The sequence below is a fragment of the Hesperophylax consimilis genome, chromosome 9 (genome assembly GCF_061612785.1).
Source record: "Hesperophylax consimilis isolate HC1 chromosome 9, BYU_Hcon_1.0, whole genome shotgun sequence".
In the NCBI taxonomy this organism is placed as follows: domain Eukaryota; kingdom Metazoa; phylum Arthropoda; class Insecta; order Trichoptera; family Limnephilidae; genus Hesperophylax; species Hesperophylax consimilis.
Genome location: NC_142844.1, coordinates 30,204,268 through 30,223,675, shown reverse-complemented (window position 1 = coordinate 30,223,675; position 19,408 = coordinate 30,204,268). Strand labels below are relative to the sequence as shown.

The window sequence follows — 19,408 nt, the reverse complement described above, 5'->3', positions numbered from 1 at the left end:
TAATATATTTTATAAAATTCAATTTCTAAAAATGAATTTGGTTCGTATTCATAATATGGGATTATATTACGGCAGTCAATCAAGTTATGTTTAATTACCAAACTTTGGTGAATTATTTTTAAAACTTGATTGTGCCTAAATGTATACTCGGACGGTGCTAATATAGAACATCCTGATATAATATGTTCTATAGTTTCCGGAAAAACCAAACATTTTCTACACAAATCATCAATTTGATTTGTATCTTTGATTATATGCTTCCTATATTTTTTTGTATTAATGACTCTATCCTGAATGTCAAGCATAAATCCTTCTATTTCTGCGCTCAACTCTCCAATACTCAACCATTTGTTTGACGAAAATTTGTGAACGTACGTTTGGTTGAGATAATTGAAGTGTTTTGCGTGTAAAATTTTATTTGACCAGGAATCTAATAATTCTCGGTTGGGATTTATAAAAATGTTGGCATTCTCATCGTATAAATTTAAAGTTGTAATATTTCTATCTGCCTTGCAAATTATTTTGTGCATTTCTGAGCTATGAGCTTTCCTATGGAATAAAGTTCTTAGCATTTCTACCTGATTATGTTTCAAAGAAGTTATTTTGACTATACATCTATCTCCTAAATTTCTAGGTAAATTAATTCGTTCTATAGCTGAATTTGGATGATGGCAATTAAACTTTGTTAGCGTAGTTCTAATTAATCTTTCTAAGTTATCTAAATCTGTATTGGACCATTTAATTATGACAAATGAGTACGTTAATAGAGGTATTGCCCAAGTATTTATTGCTTTTACTAAATTTTTAGCAGATAGATTGCATTTTAAAATTTTCCTGATCCTAGTTTGAAATTTAATCCTAATATCATTTTTAATACTAGTATGGTCTAATTTATTTGATTGTGGGTATCCTAAATACTTATAAACCTCATCCCTTTTCATACTAGTAATTTGGAAATTTCTAAATATACTCTCGTCCCCATCTACAAGTTTGCCTTTCTCTATATGGATCGTTCTACATTTATCTAAACCAAAAGTCATTTTGATATCATCTGAAAAGTTTTTAACTACCTCGATCATTTTCTCTAAATTTTGTTCAGAATTCGAAAATAGTTTTATATCATCCATAAATAATAAATGCGAAATGTAATACTCTCCCTTGTATTACCCTTAACTTTTATTCCAAGCATGCTTTTAATTAACATTTTAGATAGAGGATTCAATGCTAAGCAAAACCAAAGAGGACTCAGTGAGTCTCCTTGAAAAATTCCTCTTTTAATTGAAATGCCCGGTATTACTACTTTCTTACCTTTTAAATTGATAAATAAATTGGTATTCCAAAAGGACATAATATTTTCCAAAAAGCTAATAAAAATGGGGTTAATTTTATATATATTTAATACTTTGATCAGCCACGAGTGCGGGACACTATCGAACGCCTTTTGGTAGTCTATATAGCAAGTATGTAAATTACGTTTTCGAGTTTGAATCTGTTTTAGAATTACAGAATCAAAAACTAATTGTTCTTTACATCCCATATGTTTTCTGCGACAATCTTTTTGTTGTTCAGATAAAATATTTTTTTCATCTAAATGAGTATATATTACATCTGTCAAGGAAGAGGTTAAAATTTTTTATATTGTCGGTAAACATGTAATGGGTCTGTACTGAGAGGGATTATTAATATTTTCTCTTTTGGGCAACATATAAGTAATGCCCTTAGTTAGAAAATTTGGAAAATTTTGAGGTTGACTGACAAATTTTGAAAGATTTTTTGGCAAAAGAGGATGTAAAAAAAATGTATGTGAAAAAAAAAAAAAAAATAAAGTAGTCAGACGTTTGTACCAAAAATTATATATCCAATCGCAACCCGTGGCTTTCCAATTATGAGTATTTTTAATAATGTTGGTTAACAATTAAACCGATATATTAGAAAAACTCATTTGTTTAATGCCTGAAAAATTGAGTTCTTCATTTTCTATCCAGGGACTTGACTCGTTATGTTTTATATCTTTACTCCAAATTTTAGTCCAAAAATTGCGCACATCTGATTCGGATGGCAATGGAATATTATTATTCGAAATAATATTTTGTTTATCGTCAAGTTTGGAATAAAATATTTTTTTATTTTTCTGGAATAATCTGGTATAATTTTTTTTTACTATACGTATAATTATATATTTTTAATCTACTAGCTTTTACGCCTAATTTTTGTTTTAATAAATCCAAAAAATCATTGATTATATTTTCATTATTATGACTATCTATGTTATAACCAAATTTTCTCCCAATTTCATCTACATGTCTCAAAATTTTCCTACTTCTATTTCCATTTTTATATTCTATTATTCTAGCTATGTTACTTCTTAAAAATACAACATCATTTTCTAATCTGATCTGCCATTCTGGTTTACTATAACTATATGATCTATCATCAGAGGATGTTAATTTAATTCCTAACTTATTACAAACAGTAATAGCACTAGCATATACTATTGTATGAAGATTTAAAAAAAAATTGTTTACATTATTACTAACGGCTTTTTTTTAATTTCGAGGGCTTCTAAATTATTTAATCTATTCCAATTCCATTTTTATGTAATATTTTAGTTTTCGAATTTTTTTCTATTGAGCGATTAGTTTCTTTTGAATGATTCACGAATTCTGAATAAGCATTATTATATGAGTAAATGTTCTTTTACTCTTACGTAGACTTTCCGGGCCGTTTTTTTTCGATATTTTCGATAAAGCAGAACAATCTATGCAATTATGTTTATACATGCCCAAGTGGTTTAGTTTATCCTTATTATCTTTAGTATTAATTATGTATTTACCTAAATTTTTATCAGTGTAAAAGGCCGATTTTATTTCAGGTGGGAATTTTTAACGCCCAAAGTTAGTCTATTCTTGGATTAAATTTAATTAAATTACTCTTGTATGTTGGTCAATTTACTTTGGAAAACCATTCAATATTTGTAACGTGGCAATCATGTAAAATATTAGATAACGAAGTTGTATAGATTTTTAATTCAATGTTTCCGGGTTAAACGAAAAAAAACTAAGACTCAGAGAAACTCTGTTCTTCATCAACATTCATACGTACCTATACTTTCACGATTCCGACTCATGACATGACCCGCCTCAAATATGTGATTCACCTTGTTATCATTCGGGGCACATTTCGTATTATATTTCAAAATAAAACTTAATAGGCCAGACACGCCGATATAAAAGCCTGATCATGTCTTATCTTCCTGAACTCCAGAGCACGAAACGCGTTTAAATTGAATGTAACTTTATACAAATACTTTAAATGTGTGAAATTCTCCTGCATAATAATAAATTTATTAAATTTTAAGCTTAAATCTAGAATGTTGCTCAAGAATGTTAGTATATTTTGAATGTGGGAAAGCTGAGTGCTCAATTTAGCTCCGGCTGGTTTAACATAGTGCCTTCAAATGAAAGCTCACGTTAGCTTTTGCTGGAAAGCTCGCGTTCGCCTGTAGAGGTGTTTCACATACAATGTGAAGCTTTTTCCTGATTTCTTTTATGGAAATTGGGAACTTTGCGCGAATACCTTTAGTATTTTTAAACAGTCTTCGCATTAAGCTAAGAGCACTCTTTTGAAAGGAAATGTGGAAACATTTGTGTTGTATGTAAATTCCCACTCTCGACCGTAATCCGTTCAGAATGTTTTTTTTTCGTGTCACATTTTTAATTAAAAAGCTTTTTGGAGTCGCCTTTGTTTTTGTTCACATTTTTTTATAACAACTGCATTTAATCAAATTGAAAGCAACGATATTAACAACGACCATATGGAATCCTCAATATAAGGTATACATAGATTTAGTAGAAAGTATACAGAATAAATTTTCGAAACATTTACTCAAGAAATACAACAAAAATATAAATAATACTTTCCAAAAAAGACACACATTGTCAGATCTGTTGTTTCTATATAATCTGCTGATTAATAACATAGATAGTCCCGAATTGCTAGCCGTCATTGGTTTAAATGTTCCAACAAGGAGTACCAGGCACCCTACACTTTTTCATATTGAAGCCAACAATATCAATGCAGCAAACAACTCAGTAATTACTCGCGCAATCACAACTTACACCCACTATGAAAAATTACTAAGACTTATTATAGACTAAGACATCTTTCATGATTCCTTTCTAACATACAAAACTAACTTATTAAATTTCTTAGCGTGACATGTTTCAAAAACACTTTCTCTTAATTTTTCAAAACTTCTATGTTTTGACAGTCAATTCGTGAGCATATTATAATTCTTGATTTCCATTTATTTTTTTCTCTCCATACACTTTCTTCCTTTTATAACTATTACCTTCTCATACATAAATCTAAACTTAAATTCATTGATTTTAACTTAAAATCATTAGTTTTCAGAACAATCTCAGGCGAAATTACATATTGATATTTTATGGACCTACGTAATAGGTACTAAAACTACGTAATAACAAAAAATCAAATAAATTGTACTGTGTATGTTTTAATGAATAAATAATTTAAGTAGGTCACATCTAAATTCATTAAATATTTGATTGCGTTTAAAGAGTGTAGTTCATTTAAAAGACTCAAATTAGTCTCGGTTTGAACACATCCTATAATATTGTAAATTTGCGATATAATAACTTACTGAAAGCGACATGAAGTGCACATTTTACACATTTTTTTTATGTTTTCAGGTGTGCCTTGGGTAATTACTTTATGTATTTATTTTATAAACTGTATTGGAAAAAACAGTAAAATTTTGAATTTCCTAGTTTGGATATCACGTCATCGCGAGGCGAGGCAGGTTAAAGTTAATCTATGTGTGTTTCTAGCGAATAAATTTTAGCTGACTTCATCTGTGTACAAATGTATCCTTGTGTAATCCGAATTGAATTGTGTTTCTGGCTAAACGTTTAATATAAACAAACGATAATAACAATCAATTGCAAGTGCCGCCAGCGGAGCTAAATTAGTTTGGCAGTAATGGGCCATTCCACGCACTCTGCGCACAACAGATATGAACATTGTTAACTAGATGCTTTGTATTACAAAGCGTTCTAAAACGAACGCAATTATTTGTTCAATGAATTGGCAGTAGATTGTCAGGAACGCTGAACATCTTTCGATAGCGTAAAAGGCATAAAGGCAAATCTAAAATAAATCATTGGTATTGAAGTAAATGCTAGAGTAATGTTAGAATAGTATTTGGAACATTGACTTAGTACGATGATAATGGGTGGAAAACATTTTAACCCAAAACTAGAGCTTTCTTTAAATGAATTTTAAACCACCAAGCCTTCAGACACCGGAACTACGACATCCTCAATTTCTGGAATGTTGTGAGCCTAAAGGAATTGGGAGAAGCACAGGAGACGTGCACTAAAAGTTTTGGAATCAAACCAGCTAAGATCAATATCTTTAGTAAAAGCTATTTCTATCAAAGCGTTGATCCTGGGTCGTGGTCTCCTACCAGGGCAATACTGACATTATTTTGTAGGAAGTATATTAATACATACTAAATAATGTTCATGGTTATTTATTTTTGGGGTACTGTGCCGCGTTACACTGCTTCCTTCATTAGCCTACGTTTCGGACAGGGTTAAGTAGTGTTCATCATTAGGTCAGATGTGCTACTCATCCACTTTGATAACGGACATTGCAACCCGGCATAATTACTCAAAAACAGTTCACTATGATATTTTTTCCTTGAAAATCTCAAATCATGTCAAAATATGTTTATTTAAATCCAATACGTAAAATGAGGAATGCAAATGAATTAATTTGTTATTTTCCACCGCGGGTAACAGAGTCAAAGAGATTATTATCAATCTACCAAGATAGTCCTCATTTTATCGTAATTTATGGTATTGATTTTACGCAACAAAAACATTTCGGAAACTTCGCTAGTAAAAATATGTTTCGGACCTTAATAAAAGACGTTATTATTTCATATAAAAAATCTCTCATTCCTTCTTGTTATCAGAACAACTTATGCGATAAATAAAACGAAGGTCAAAGAAGAAAGGGAAGTTTCTTTTCCGGCTCTACGGATTATTTATAGGAAGGTACCGATAAATAAGAGTGATTTCACAAAAAGTCTCTAAAATTATACACCCACACACGTAGGACTATACCCAATGTTTAATGTATAGGTAATGGCTAACTGCTGATAAAATGCCTCAGTGGCGTGTATTGACCTGTTTCCCATTTCCGCTATGTTCCCAGAACAATAACATATTTCAAGTGATTTAATGGGTATAAACGTACCAAAAGTAAGAAATTCTTTAAAAGAATTTATGAAAAAATGGATGTATCAAACGTTCATAAATCTAACAACCATTGTGGGGGGATTTTCTTAAATATTTTTTTTATCCGCAAACTGAAAAAAAAACGCTTTTTAAAATTACAAAAAATTGTGCGTTTATAGGTAATGTGAACCTTGGAAATATTTAATGAAATCCTGATTTAATATTTGCTCTCGCAATTTTTTAAATCTAAATTTCTTAGGGTTAATCTTAAATCCAAAAAAAAACTATCATTTTGTTGAATTAGTAACACAAATTTTTATTTCAGGGAAATCAACAGTTTAAAAATTGGTTGGTTTATAGTTATACTCTTGCAATTTATTTACTGAGAAACAATTACAGATTTCCTTGTTTTACAAATACATTGTGTATTTAACAATTAAACAGTTTATTTCGATGGCCTAACGCACATGTGTGTTAAGTGTAGTTTCAAAAATAAAAAACAATTTCGAGTTTCAAAAAGCATTTATCAACAACATTTAAATTTATCATTCAAAAATTAATTCTTAAGCTATATCTCATTAAGACAAATAGTTGTTGAGTTGAATATTTTTAATGGATGTATCAGTTTTTTACTATAGACCTCTTAAATTTTGGTAATATATAATATTTGTAAAGTTTCCGTTTTATTTATATAGAAGTAATACATAGTTTATTAAAAGATATAATAAAATTCAGTTTGTATATACAGATATTAGCAACACTGACAAGAGGGTCTTGTTTTTTTTTACTTTTCTAAATCACTAAAAGAATTTATCAAATGTTGTTTGAGTTTTTATTGTGTAAATTTTATAGTTTTTAACACAACCGATTTTCTATTTTTGTTCTTTTGAGAAGTCTCTAAATGATCTGATTGCATTGCATGTTCATGTTTTTTGCTATGATTTCCTTCATCATGGAAATTGCAGCAATGATATCGTCCTTTTGTTGCCTCCGCTCCAGCTTCACAACGACGTTCCTCCGTTCCTTCGGACTCGACTGACATACTCGATGTGGTTCAGTATCTTTACAGTTTAAGAATTCTAGCAGGAATACCGACAAAAGAAAATGTCATCAACAGAAATTATTACGGCTGTCATCCCATACAACAAAAACTAATTTTCATTTTACGTAATTAATAATAAAAATGCTAAAATTAAAAATTTCCCAAATGTTGTTAGATTCCTTTTATAGTAATTAAGGTAAATCAGATGGTTTACTTAAAAATATTTCGTATTTTCCATGTCCAGCAATTCCTAATATTTACCTATATTAATTTACCTTTACTCATTTAGGCAATTATTCGGGAAAGGTAAAGTTGTACCCGAACAACTGTCATTCTTATTATGGCTAAATTGAACATTTTATTATTCATTACTTCCTGTTCCGTGTTTTAACAATATATATTCACCCTCTCTCTGTGAATTACCTAATATCTAACTATTAAATGTAACTGTTGTTAGTATCACTTAAACTGAGCGAAACCCAAAGTAGAGCCGCCCGCAGGGCCAACCAGTAAAAAAACCCGCGGAGCGGGTTTTTAACTGCTAGTATTCATTATAATATCCTGAAGGTTTTCACTTCTTGACATCGGAACTCCGTAAATTTCAACATTACATAGTCTATCGTATTGTTTTCGTTGATTCGTTTTCATATTAACGTCCTTTATAACGTTCTTCGAATGAATAACTTCGCATTCCAGTGAATCAATTTTAGCGGTTTTACTGCTCAAAGCTAACATTTTGGCGTTTAAAGTTTCAATTTGTGAAGATAAAAATTCCACTGATTTTATAATAGGTTCTAATTGATCTGTAAAGTCCTTGAATCTTGGGTCTAGCTTACAAATTTTTTTTTTTTTCATCTCATCAAGTCTGTCATCGAGGGATTTTGAGAGCTGGTTAATTATTTGATTAAAATTTAAAGGATTATCGTCAGTACTTTATTTATTTGCCCTTGTATTATTTTTCATTTTTTTTGTTTAAATTAATTTGGAAATAATAATGGTCAATGTGATTGGTTTAATTTCAAACACTCAGTCAATAACAGTAAGGGTGGAGATTTAATAACCAGTTAGAGATCTCCGCAGTGACGACACTAATTTGATGACCAATGAGAGATCTCAGCGGTGACGACACTATTTTCTCTCTTCAATATTTTTATTTTCCACAGAATGTTAATTGGAATTTATTGGAGATTTATTTGCTAATTAATGTTTATCAGCGCTTGTAGATCAGATAAATAATTTCACTTTGTAGATTGAGAAAAACTGTATCGCTTTAGTACCGGAGTTTTAGATTAGGTTACTTTTATTGATAGTCACAATAATTACAGAGACCAATGCTTATCAACTGTTAAAAGTTAGTAGGTGGTTATTGTCGTATGTTTTTTTATAAATTATTATTGTATGTATTATTATAAATAACCTTGTCTACACCATGCACCATTATAGTGTCATTTGCTGTACCTTTATATGTTCTACATTGTAATATAATATTGTCGTATAATTATTTTAATTTGTTAAATATATAAAATTAACATTCATTGTTCAAATATTATTTTATTCACTTAATTGAGTGCATATCTGAAAACGGATTACTTTATATAAGTACAAACACTACTGGTTCACAAATAATTTTTTCAGCTTCTTAGATAAGCGTTCCTCCCATCTGCTCGTCTCTTCTCAGCATTATTTAAATTGGTCGAGATGGAGTAAATACAGTGAGGATCACAGTAGCGTAGACAGATTCCATCCGTCTGCAACCCCGACTTAAGTACTGGCCTCATTTGATAATCCCCTATCGAATGCGCAAAGCTGCCCGGGGACTGCAAAGGACTGAAACTCGATTCACGCTCAATTGATCAATTAGGGTTACTTAGAAAATTGAATTGATAAGACATTAAAGATATCAGAAAAACAAAATGTGGTCAAATTAGAATATTATTTTACCATTCAAGATCTAATGGTTGAAAACGAGCATTGAAAACGCACTAGATCTCTTACGTGTTTTTAATACTTGTTAGTAACGTACAAGTTAACCTCTTTCAACATAGGTAGGTTATGAATAGTTCCAGAGATTAACTTGAAAATATGTTTGCCTAAAAATATTTTTGAGCGGGCTTGTAAGGTGTAAAAATCAAGCATTTAAAAACAAATATAGATATTTTTATATACAGGTAACGCATAAACCTCAACTGTACTCTTTTTTTCATTTTTAATAAACCATACATTACTCATTATTTTCTGGTGGCAATTTCTGCCAGTAAACTTTTAAAATGAAAGTTTCCCTGTGGACCACAATCCAGAATTTAAGCGTTCCTAGAAATGACTTTAGATTGGTCTTGCATCTGAAACTGTTTCTAAATTACAAATTCAGATGAATATGAATTGTGGACGGAAAATTATTTAAAACAATTTACGAAATTAATGATATTTGTTAGAACTGGGTGATCATACGTGTAGGGATGAAACGAGGTATGGAAAGAAGGAAACAGGATGATCAACAACTTACCAAGAAGCAGCACACAACACAATATTATAATTTATAAGAGTTCCCCGGCGAAACCTCGAGGTAATGTCGAAACAACACAACGAATGAATACTTTACGATATTACGAACTTTCAATACTTCCTTCTTTTCAAAGATTATACACACGTTAACCATAAACGACTTGCTTCCAATACTTCAAAACTTGTTCTGTTTTTTTTCAAACAAATGCGCTTGAATTTCATTGTTCTTGCTTTTGTTCTAAATTTCAAATCCTTTTAAATCAGCAAGATGATGTTTGGAGATGGGTAGGAACTGGATAAATAAAATTCCAGTAGCAACTACGCTTATTGTTATTTCAAAACTTAACATTGGGTATAGTGACCAGACCTGATTAGTCAGGTATTTTCCAACCTTCTGCACTCACCTTCTTCCCTCCAACTTTCTTCTGTCTCATAACATTCTCCAAAAAGGGGAAACCATAGTCTAGTGAGACTCTCACTAGCTTCGAACAGTTGGGATCATTTCAAATTATTATCCGGGTAGGTCCTTCACAACCTTCCTCTGACCAATCTAATTCCCTCACATTCCCCTCACCCTCACAACACACTTAAATGGGGATTCCACAGTCCCACTGGCTTAGGGCAGTTAGAACTCTTCTTGGGTGATGGAAATGTATTATATGGAGACGATTCTCACTTCAAAAATCGTATCAAAAAATATTGGAAGAACTTAAATAGGATACAGCAGGAAAAGTAGGTAAAATTTTGTGAACTATATACTAAAGGAAATACGAGTAAGTCATCTAGAAAAACGCAGAAAAGGATCATAGACATTAGGATCAATGGTTTTGAAATACGCTAACGGTTAAACTGGTAAACAGAAAAAAGAAAGACAAAAATGCGTTGTTCATTGTCGTTTTAAATTCTTTCAGGCCTAAATTAATTCTGGCAGTGGTATGTAGAACATACGTTTTTGATGCTTGATAACAATTGTTAGAGTTATTTGAAAAAAATTGGTGTATTTTATTTTTCAGTACACAGTTTAGATGTTATTACTACCTTCATTTGAAAGAACATTAGGTCTCAGGGGCTTCACATAAAATAACAAATCTTAAACTGTCTACCTAAAATATAACATTTTATTGAAAAGAAAAAATACGTTCAAAACTTACATCACAAAAAATCGGGGGAAAAACTTCGGTTGACATTAAACACGATAATCACCTTTCAACCTAAAAAAATGGCTACAGACTAAACTTGTGGCTAAAAATCAATTAAAAAAATTGCGTTCAAAGCTAGCAATACTTATACTAGCTATATCGGACGTGCAGAGCCAAAGTCATTATGAGATAACAAGATCTCAAGTTTTTACGATGTCCTTAATATTTTTGATAAAACCATTTAGATATCTGCGTCAAAATAAATATGATACTATAATATTATTCCACATCCTTAATGTGCGACTGCTATAGTTAATATTAATGGATTTTCGGCGCCACCATACATTTAAAAACTAATGTTTTTGTTTTGTTCAACACAGTGAAGAGATAAGGGTGATCGCTAATTACTCTCATTGAACATGTGTAAAATTTAATGTATAATTTTGTCCAATAAATAGAGAAGTAACTGGTACAAACAGTCACTTCTCATCCGAGAGTTCTCGGGAAAGTAATACTTGTTTAATTTAATGTTTTCCTACTGCCCCTGCAAAAACTCTCAGATCAAGGTGTCAATGTGTGCCGGTGCCCTATTGAATTTGCAGTATTTGTGCGGGCTTCACTAACTTGGTCCCGTACAAATTGGTCCTTCGAGCCGGATCTACGCATTACGCCTTCAATTGTGCTTCAGTAAAGATGCCTTCGCTTCGCAGTGGCCATAAAATCTCTACGTCATCCGGGGCGTCGCGATCAGCATCCAGCGTTCCCGCAGACCGAGACAAACGTATGTCTCGCCGGGCCCCGGACCCTACTTCCAACTCTCCGACTGATGTTCCCATTAGCCAAGATGCACCCCAGCAAGCTGATCAAGCTATGCTTGCCTCGGACTCCATTGAACAATCAACCACAGCTTGGGGTCCCATCCTGACCCACAGTTCCCCGGCCCCCCAGGAGTCCGACGGAGAGGATGATGACCAACGGTCAGAGTCAACTGAGGATGCAATACAAATGTTGCGCCGTGAGTTGCGCACTCGAGAGAAGCAGCACGTTAAGCACACCGCCAACCTACTTGCAGCCCTGGCAGCAGCAACAAAGACATCCGCCGCACTGCAAGCAGGCCACCAACCTGCCGATTCCAGGTTCACAACTACCCAAGCCCCCGTGGCGCCTGGAGCGTGGCCCGCCTCGAATGCCGGCTACGCTATCACAGCACCCGGGCAAGCCTCGAATGCATGCCCGGTGCAAACAGCGCCTGGAGCGTGGCCCGCCTCAAATGCCGGCTACGCTATCACAGCACCCGGGCAAGCCTCGAATGCATGCCCGGTGCAAACAGCGCCTGGAGCGTGGCCCGCCTCGAATGCCGGCTACGCTATCACAGCACCCGGACAAGCCTCGAATGCATGCCCGGTGCAAACAGCGCCTGGAGCGTGGCCCGCCTCAAATGCCGGCTACGCTATCACAGCACCCGGGCAAGCCTCGAATGCATGCCCGGTGCAAACAGCGCCTGGAGCGTGGCCCGCCTCGAATGCCGGCTACGCTATCACAGCACCCGGGCAAGCCTCGAATGCATGCCCGGTGCAAACAGCGCCTGGAGCGTGGCCCGCCTCGAATGCCGGCTACGCTATCACAGCACCCGGGCAAGCCTCGAATGCATGCCCGGTGCAAACAGCGCCTGGAGGGTGGCCCGCCTCGAATGCCGGCTACGCTATCACAGCACCCGGGTAAGCCTCGAATGCATGCCCGGTGCAAACAGCGCCTGGAGTGTGGCCCGCCTCGAAAGCCGGTTACACTATCACAGCACCCGGGCAAGCCTTGAATGCATGCCCGGTGCGTACACTGCCGGGAACACGGCCCGCCTCAAATGCTGGCCACGCTATCATAAAACCCGGACCCGCCTCGAATGCACGCTCAGTGCACATACTGTCGGAAACTACGGGACACACGGCACCCGTGGCAAGCATTCCCATAGCCGATTATACTCTACCACAGTACCCCGAGCGACAGCCCCAAGCAGCAGTACCTGGAGAAGTGGAATTTACGCATAACAGATCGCAGCAATTCCCTACGAGTCAGGATTTTTCACCACTGTTTCCGCCACTGCCTACGGCCGATGAGACAGCACAGCACACTCACGAGTGGGTGCAAAAAGGCGCTGATCAGCTGTCCCAGATCACCTCAGCAATAGCAGAGGGTTTTCGCACGTCCCGTGCCCAAGAAAGCCCTCGCACGATAGAGGACAATACACGGATGGCCGCCTTAATCGCAAGGCAGACCACGGCCAAGGATCTTCCCCTCTTCCTGGGTGACCCGCTCGAGTGGCCCACATGGAAAGCCCAGTACACCCAATCCACAACCACTTGCAGAATGACTTCATCTGAAAACCTCATCCGGCTGCAGCGTGCACTAAAAGGGAAGGCTCGGGATGCAGTCGGCCCTCTCCTCATGGATCCCGCTCAAGTTCCAGAGATCCTCTCTGTCCTCGAGCAGCGATACGGTGGCGCCAGCGCAATAGCCACGTTGATGTTGGAAAAGGTGAAAAAGCTGCCGTATCTCACAATAGACGCAACCCTTGAGGACCTGGCAGACTTCTCCGGAACCGTCCAGAACTTGGTGACATCACTTAGGATCCTTAGGACTGACGGATACCTGACCAACTCCACCCTACTGAATGACATCACAACAAAAATGCCGATTACGCTACGGATGACCTGGCTGTATGAGACACGTGGTCTTACGAGTCTAGCTACAATAACTCAGCTGGCAGCATTTCTGAAAAGTATGGCTAACGCTATACCCTACAGCGGGATGATCGACCCAGTGCGACCTCGACCGTGACGGACCGAGCAGGTGCATGTAGTAAACGGTGAAGAAGTTTAACCAGACTCTAGACCCGCTGAATTTGTTACATCGCGTAAGAGGAGTGAGCCTCGCGAAAATAAAATGAACGATACGCAAACTGTCTAGTGAAAGTTGCGGCCAGTGCGGTGGCAACCACAAAACTCGCGAGTGCACCGAGTTCGCGGAGAAAAGTCTCGCCCTCTGGTGGACAATGGTGCGACAGAAGAACCTGTGTCGTAAGTGTCTGGATCGACACCACTCACGGGACTGTAAAACCAAGGCATGGTGCGGCATAGGAGGGTGCAGATCACCACATCACCGTTTGCTTCATGACCCACAGTTCGTACCGGAAGGTGCTGTCGGTGAGGTTAAGTTGTGACGCCAGACGACGGACCGGAGCGTGCTGTTAAAAATTGTGCAGGTTTTGTTGGGCGTCCCCCAAGGAAGCAAAGTTTTGGTGTTCGCGCTCTTCGACGAAGGCTCAACTGTGACACTTGTCGACGCTGACATCGCGACACGGATCGGGGTGAGCGGCCCAGTCCGCGGTATACGGATCCATGGCGCCAAAGGGATGTGCACCTCTGACACACTCTCCCACCGAGTGAAGCTGACCATAAGAGGATGTGATAGCAGTGACACCTACTACATCATCGCCAACACGATCTCCGACCTCAACCTGCCAGAACAACAGGCCCAGGGAAACCTTGTCACCCCAAAACTTTTGATATGGCAAGACAATGCTCATCTGATCGTTTCACGGGAAGTGCGCGAAGACCATGACACTACGCGAATAGTGTCACGAACCGCACTGGGGTGGATCGCCCATGGGGGTGTCGGGACTGGCAGTGACAATAAATTGGTAAAATGCAACTTTGCCATCGACTCTCTTGGCGTAACTGCCGCGGTGAGAACCCAGGCAAGCGAACAAAGGGCCATCGCACTAATGAACACGACTACCCGGCCTCTTCGCACTGGGAGGTGGGAAACTGGCCTCCTGTGGCGTAATCCGGAAGCCACATTGCCTGACAACCGGCAGTGCGCGCTGAAACGACTTCATTCCCTTGAGAAGAAGCTGGCAGCAGATCAAAATCTGGCAACAGCCTACAGCGACAAGATGAGCCAGCTGGTCAACAAAGGATATGCCAGGAAGCTGTCTAAACTGGAAGCGTCAACAACCGCACCCAGAAAATGGTACCTGCCGCACTTTGCGGTGACAAACCCCAATAAGCCAGGGAAGATCAGGATAGTATTTGACGCCGCCAGTCGATGCCGAGGGACCTCCCTTAATGACCAGCTGCTTACCGGCCCTGACCTGCTGTCTTCCCTCTTAGGGAATATTCTGCGCTTTCGAGAGGGAAACATCGCCATTGCCGCAGATATCAAGGAAATGTTTCTGCAGATCAAGATAAGGCGGGAAGATCAGCTGTCCCAACTCTACCTCTGGAGATTACCGAACCAACACGAACCTGATACTTACCAGATGTCATCTATGATGTTCGGAGCCACTTGTTCACCGAGCAGCGCCCAGTTCGTCCGGAACAAGGTAGCCGGGGAATACGAACATGAAAACCCGATTGCCGCAGCAGCCATTCGTTCTAAATTCTACATGGATGACTACCTAGATGCGGTAGACAGTTGTCAGGAGGCTGCCTGACTCGTCCACGGTGTGAGCACCCTCCTCGCGAAAGGAGGATTCCACCTAACTAGCTGGGCATCTAACAGTCCAGCTGCCATAGCCGGTGTTCCCACAGAAGACCGGGCCAGTTCCACAGTGCGGATCAGCGGTGGAGGTACGGAGACGGAACGAGTGCTCGGACTAGTTTGGGACCCATCCACTGATAACAGCATGTTTGAATGGTTTAAGAGTTATCTGTTGGGAAGGTACTTAGCGGTAAAGGTTGATTCATTCACTTCTTACAAATTTGCGGCATCAAGTGGAGTACCGCAGGGATCTCATCTGGGCCCAATATTATTTTGTTTGTTCATCAATGACATAGTAAATATTTTTAGCAAAGTCAAAGTTCTGTTATTTGCTGATGATTTGAAGATCTACAGAATAATTAAAGATGATAATGATCGCGCTATTTTGCAGTCGAATCTGAATAAACTATTTGCTTGGTGTTCAGAAAATGATTTGCAACTAAATATTAGTAAATGCCAGATTATTAGTTTTTACAAAGGTAAAAATCCTCTTCATTTTTCTTATTTCATTAATGGCGCTAATCTTCTTCGAGTTTCACAGATTCTAGATCTCGGTATCTTATTCCACGAAAGTCTACAGTTTAACTTACACATCGATGAAACTACTAGCGATGCAATGAGAATGCTCGGTTTTATTTTGAGAATGGGGGCAAAGTTTAAAAATGTGTTAACTTTAAAACATTTATATTGCTCATTAGTACGAAGTAAAATAGAATATAATTCAACAGTATGGTCACCGTTCTACAAAGTCCATTCTCAAGCCTTAGAAAAGGTACAAAATAAATTTCTTCGGTACATCAATTTTAAAATGAATATTCCCATCGAATTTATAAATTATAATAACTTACGTACCGAAACCAGACTTCTCAAACTATCGGATAGAAGAGTTCTAACTGATATATTATTTTTATTCAAAATTATCAAATCTCTCATTGACAGCCCTGAATTATTGGAATTAATTTATATGAATGTACCTGCCAGACAAACTCGAAGCATAGACACTTTTAAATGTAACAATAACCTCAATACTAACTACTCTTTGTACTCACCAATTCCAAGAATTCATCACCTTGCAAACAAATATTGTAAACTTATCGACATATTTGGTGTTAATAACTTTGAGAGTTTCAAAAGGCAACTAATTTTAGACCTTTTTGCTAATTATTAACTTGTAGTATTTATTAGCTTTAAAAAAAAAGGTCTAGCCTTCATACTTTTTTATACCTTCATACATTTACTTTACCATATTATTTTCTAATTACCTTATGAATAAATTATATTTAGCTATTTTATCCATGTACATGTTACATTTATATACATATACTGTCAACTTATTATGTAAAAACCCAATAGGGCGTTAATAAATAATAAATAAATAAATAACTTCCTGTACTCATTCCAAGAGGCGATCACCCCAGAAGTGGCCACGCGACCCACGAAAAGGCAGCTGCTCTCAATAGTAATGAAAATCTTCGACCCAGTAGGCTTCATTTCCTGCCTTACAATCCGGTCGAAGATACTGCTGCAGGCCGTGTGGCGCTCGAGTATAGGCTGGGACAACCCCATTACCCCTGAACATACACAGAGGTGGACCGAATGGCTGAGCCTGTTGAATACACACAGCATTTCAGTTCCGAGACGCTGCCTCCATCTCAAGCAGAACAGCGTGACCCTACATCTCTTCTGCGATGCGTCAGAACAAGCCTGCTGCGCTGTCGCCTATTACACCGAAGAAGTAAATGGATCCCTACAGGCGACATTTCTGGCCAGTAAATGCAAAGTGGCGCCACTGAAGCCCCTCTCCATTCCCCGCCTTGAGTTACAAGCCGGACTCATTGCGGCAAGACTAGCCCAGACCATCCACAAGGAAAGCCAGGCCCGTATATCCCAAACGTACTTCTGGACAGACTCTGCAACCGTATTGTGCTGGTTACGAACTGACCCACGTACGTACTCTGCCTTCGTGGCAAACAGACTGGGCGAAATAGATGAGTTAACCAACATACTCGACTGGAGATGGGTGCCAACCAAGCTCAATCCCGCTGACATCGGTACAAGGGACTCAGATGTGCCCGACCTATCACCCAAAGGAAGGTGGTTTACCGGCCCGGCCTTTATCATTTTACCTGAGAGTGCGTGGCCAAAAGAGCGTGCACCTGTCAAAAGGCCCGACGACCAGACACTAGAGGTTAAGCCTCACTACGTCGGCCTTCTATCAACTGCAAGGGAAGCCTTACCATCCATCGAGAGATTCTCCTCATGGCAACGGCTGATTCGTGCAACAGCATGGGTTCTCCGCTTTGTGAAACAATGTCGGATGAAAGTTAACAAATCTGTAGGGGGCCCACTGCGAGCGGAGGAGATCAAGGAGGTGGAAGACAGATGGATAAAAAGGTCTCAGGAGGACGCCTTCAATACTGACATGACCACCCTCAAGCAAGGCCAAATGCTGCCGACTGGTAGTCATCTGAACCCATTAAACCCCTTCTTCGGACAAGACGGCGCCCTGCGGATGGGTACCCGGCTGCGAGCTCTAGCGAAAACGAAGTGTGTAGCACGGACTCCCGTCATCCTGGATGGAGACCACCCGTACACTCAGCTCCTGATTCGCCACTACCACCAGAAGGCGGACCATCCCAGCACGGAGAAGACGGTCGCAGAGGTGCGGGGCGATTTCTTTGTACTGCGTCTGCGCACTACAAGCAGGAAGATAGCACACGCCTGCCCCACCTGCCACATAAGGAGAAGCAAACCCTCTCCACCACTAATGGGGGCGCTACCACCACCTCGACTGATGCATCACATCCGCCCATTTACACATTGCGGACTCGACTACTTCGGGCCTATGGAGATCACGGTTGGCAGACATCGGGAAAAACGATATGGAGCCATCTTCACTTGTCTCTCAACCCACGCCATTCACTTAGAACTGGCCGCCTCACTGACCGCAGACTCAGCCATCATGGCCATACAGCGGATGACTGCGCGAAGGGGACAACCCGCAGCCATGTACTCCGACAACGGAACAAATTTTCATGGAGCCGATGCAGAGATGAGAGACGCTCTGGTATCATTGAGCCACGATGCCAGAATGCTTGATGCCATAGCCACCCAGGGCATTGAGTGGCATTTCATACCTCCAATGACGCCCCACATGGGGGGAGCTTGGGAGAGGCTTGTACGGTCAGTAAAAAGAGCCCTGAGCACCACACTTAAGGAACGGGCACCTAGAGAAGAAACCTTACTCACGGCCCTGGCAGAGGCTGAATTCACAGTGAACAACAGACCACTCACTCACATATCAGTTGACCCACGCGACGAAGAGCCTTTGACCCCCAACCACTTTCTTCTAGGGTCGGCTGGAAAGCGTCCCCTCTTGTCCATGTTTGGCAAAAAGGAAGAGGAAATATGCCTTCGCCGCCAGTGGCGTATCGGCCAGCAACTTGCAGACATATTCTGGAGGCGGTGGCTTCTAGAATACCTTCCCACCATGGCAGCTCGGCAAAAATGGCACAACCCGGTCACACCCATTAAGAAGGATGACCTGGTGGTCATTATGGACTCCACGCTGCCACGGAACAGCTGGCCGCGTGGCCGCGTCCTTGAGGCCGTGCCCGCCGCCGACGGACAAGTCAGGACAGCCCGTATCCAGACAAGTTCCGGAATATATGTTAGACCGGCCATTAAAATCGCCGTCATACTACCTGCTTCAACAACACCAGCCGATCCAATCACCAGCACGACAACACCTGCCTAGCCGAAACCCCTTGCAATGACATCAACTGCAAACACGAGACGCTGGGATGAAACAGAACACGCCCGACGGAGTAGCTGGACGCAGCAGAGACTGCACCGTGGGGAGTATATCGGACGTGCAGAGCCAAAGTCATTATGAGATAACAAGATCTCAAGTTTTTACGATG

General features: G+C 39.2%; 2 protein-coding genes across 2 annotated transcripts in view; one reads left to right on the top strand and one right to left on the bottom strand.

Moving 5' to 3' along the window:
• The window catches only part of kek2 (leucine-rich repeat, immunoglobulin-like domain-containing kekkon 2 protein), a 539,018-nt gene that overhangs the window by 288,536 nt on the left and 231,074 nt on the right, over positions 1-19,408 (bottom strand). The window lies entirely within an intron of this gene.
• LOC149421234 (uncharacterized) lies at positions 16,948-19,242 on the top strand. Its single transcript, XM_089635181.1, has one exon. It carries the CDS (start codon positions 16,948-16,950, stop codon positions 19,240-19,242), a length of 2,295 nt encoding a protein of 764 aa, XP_089491307.1.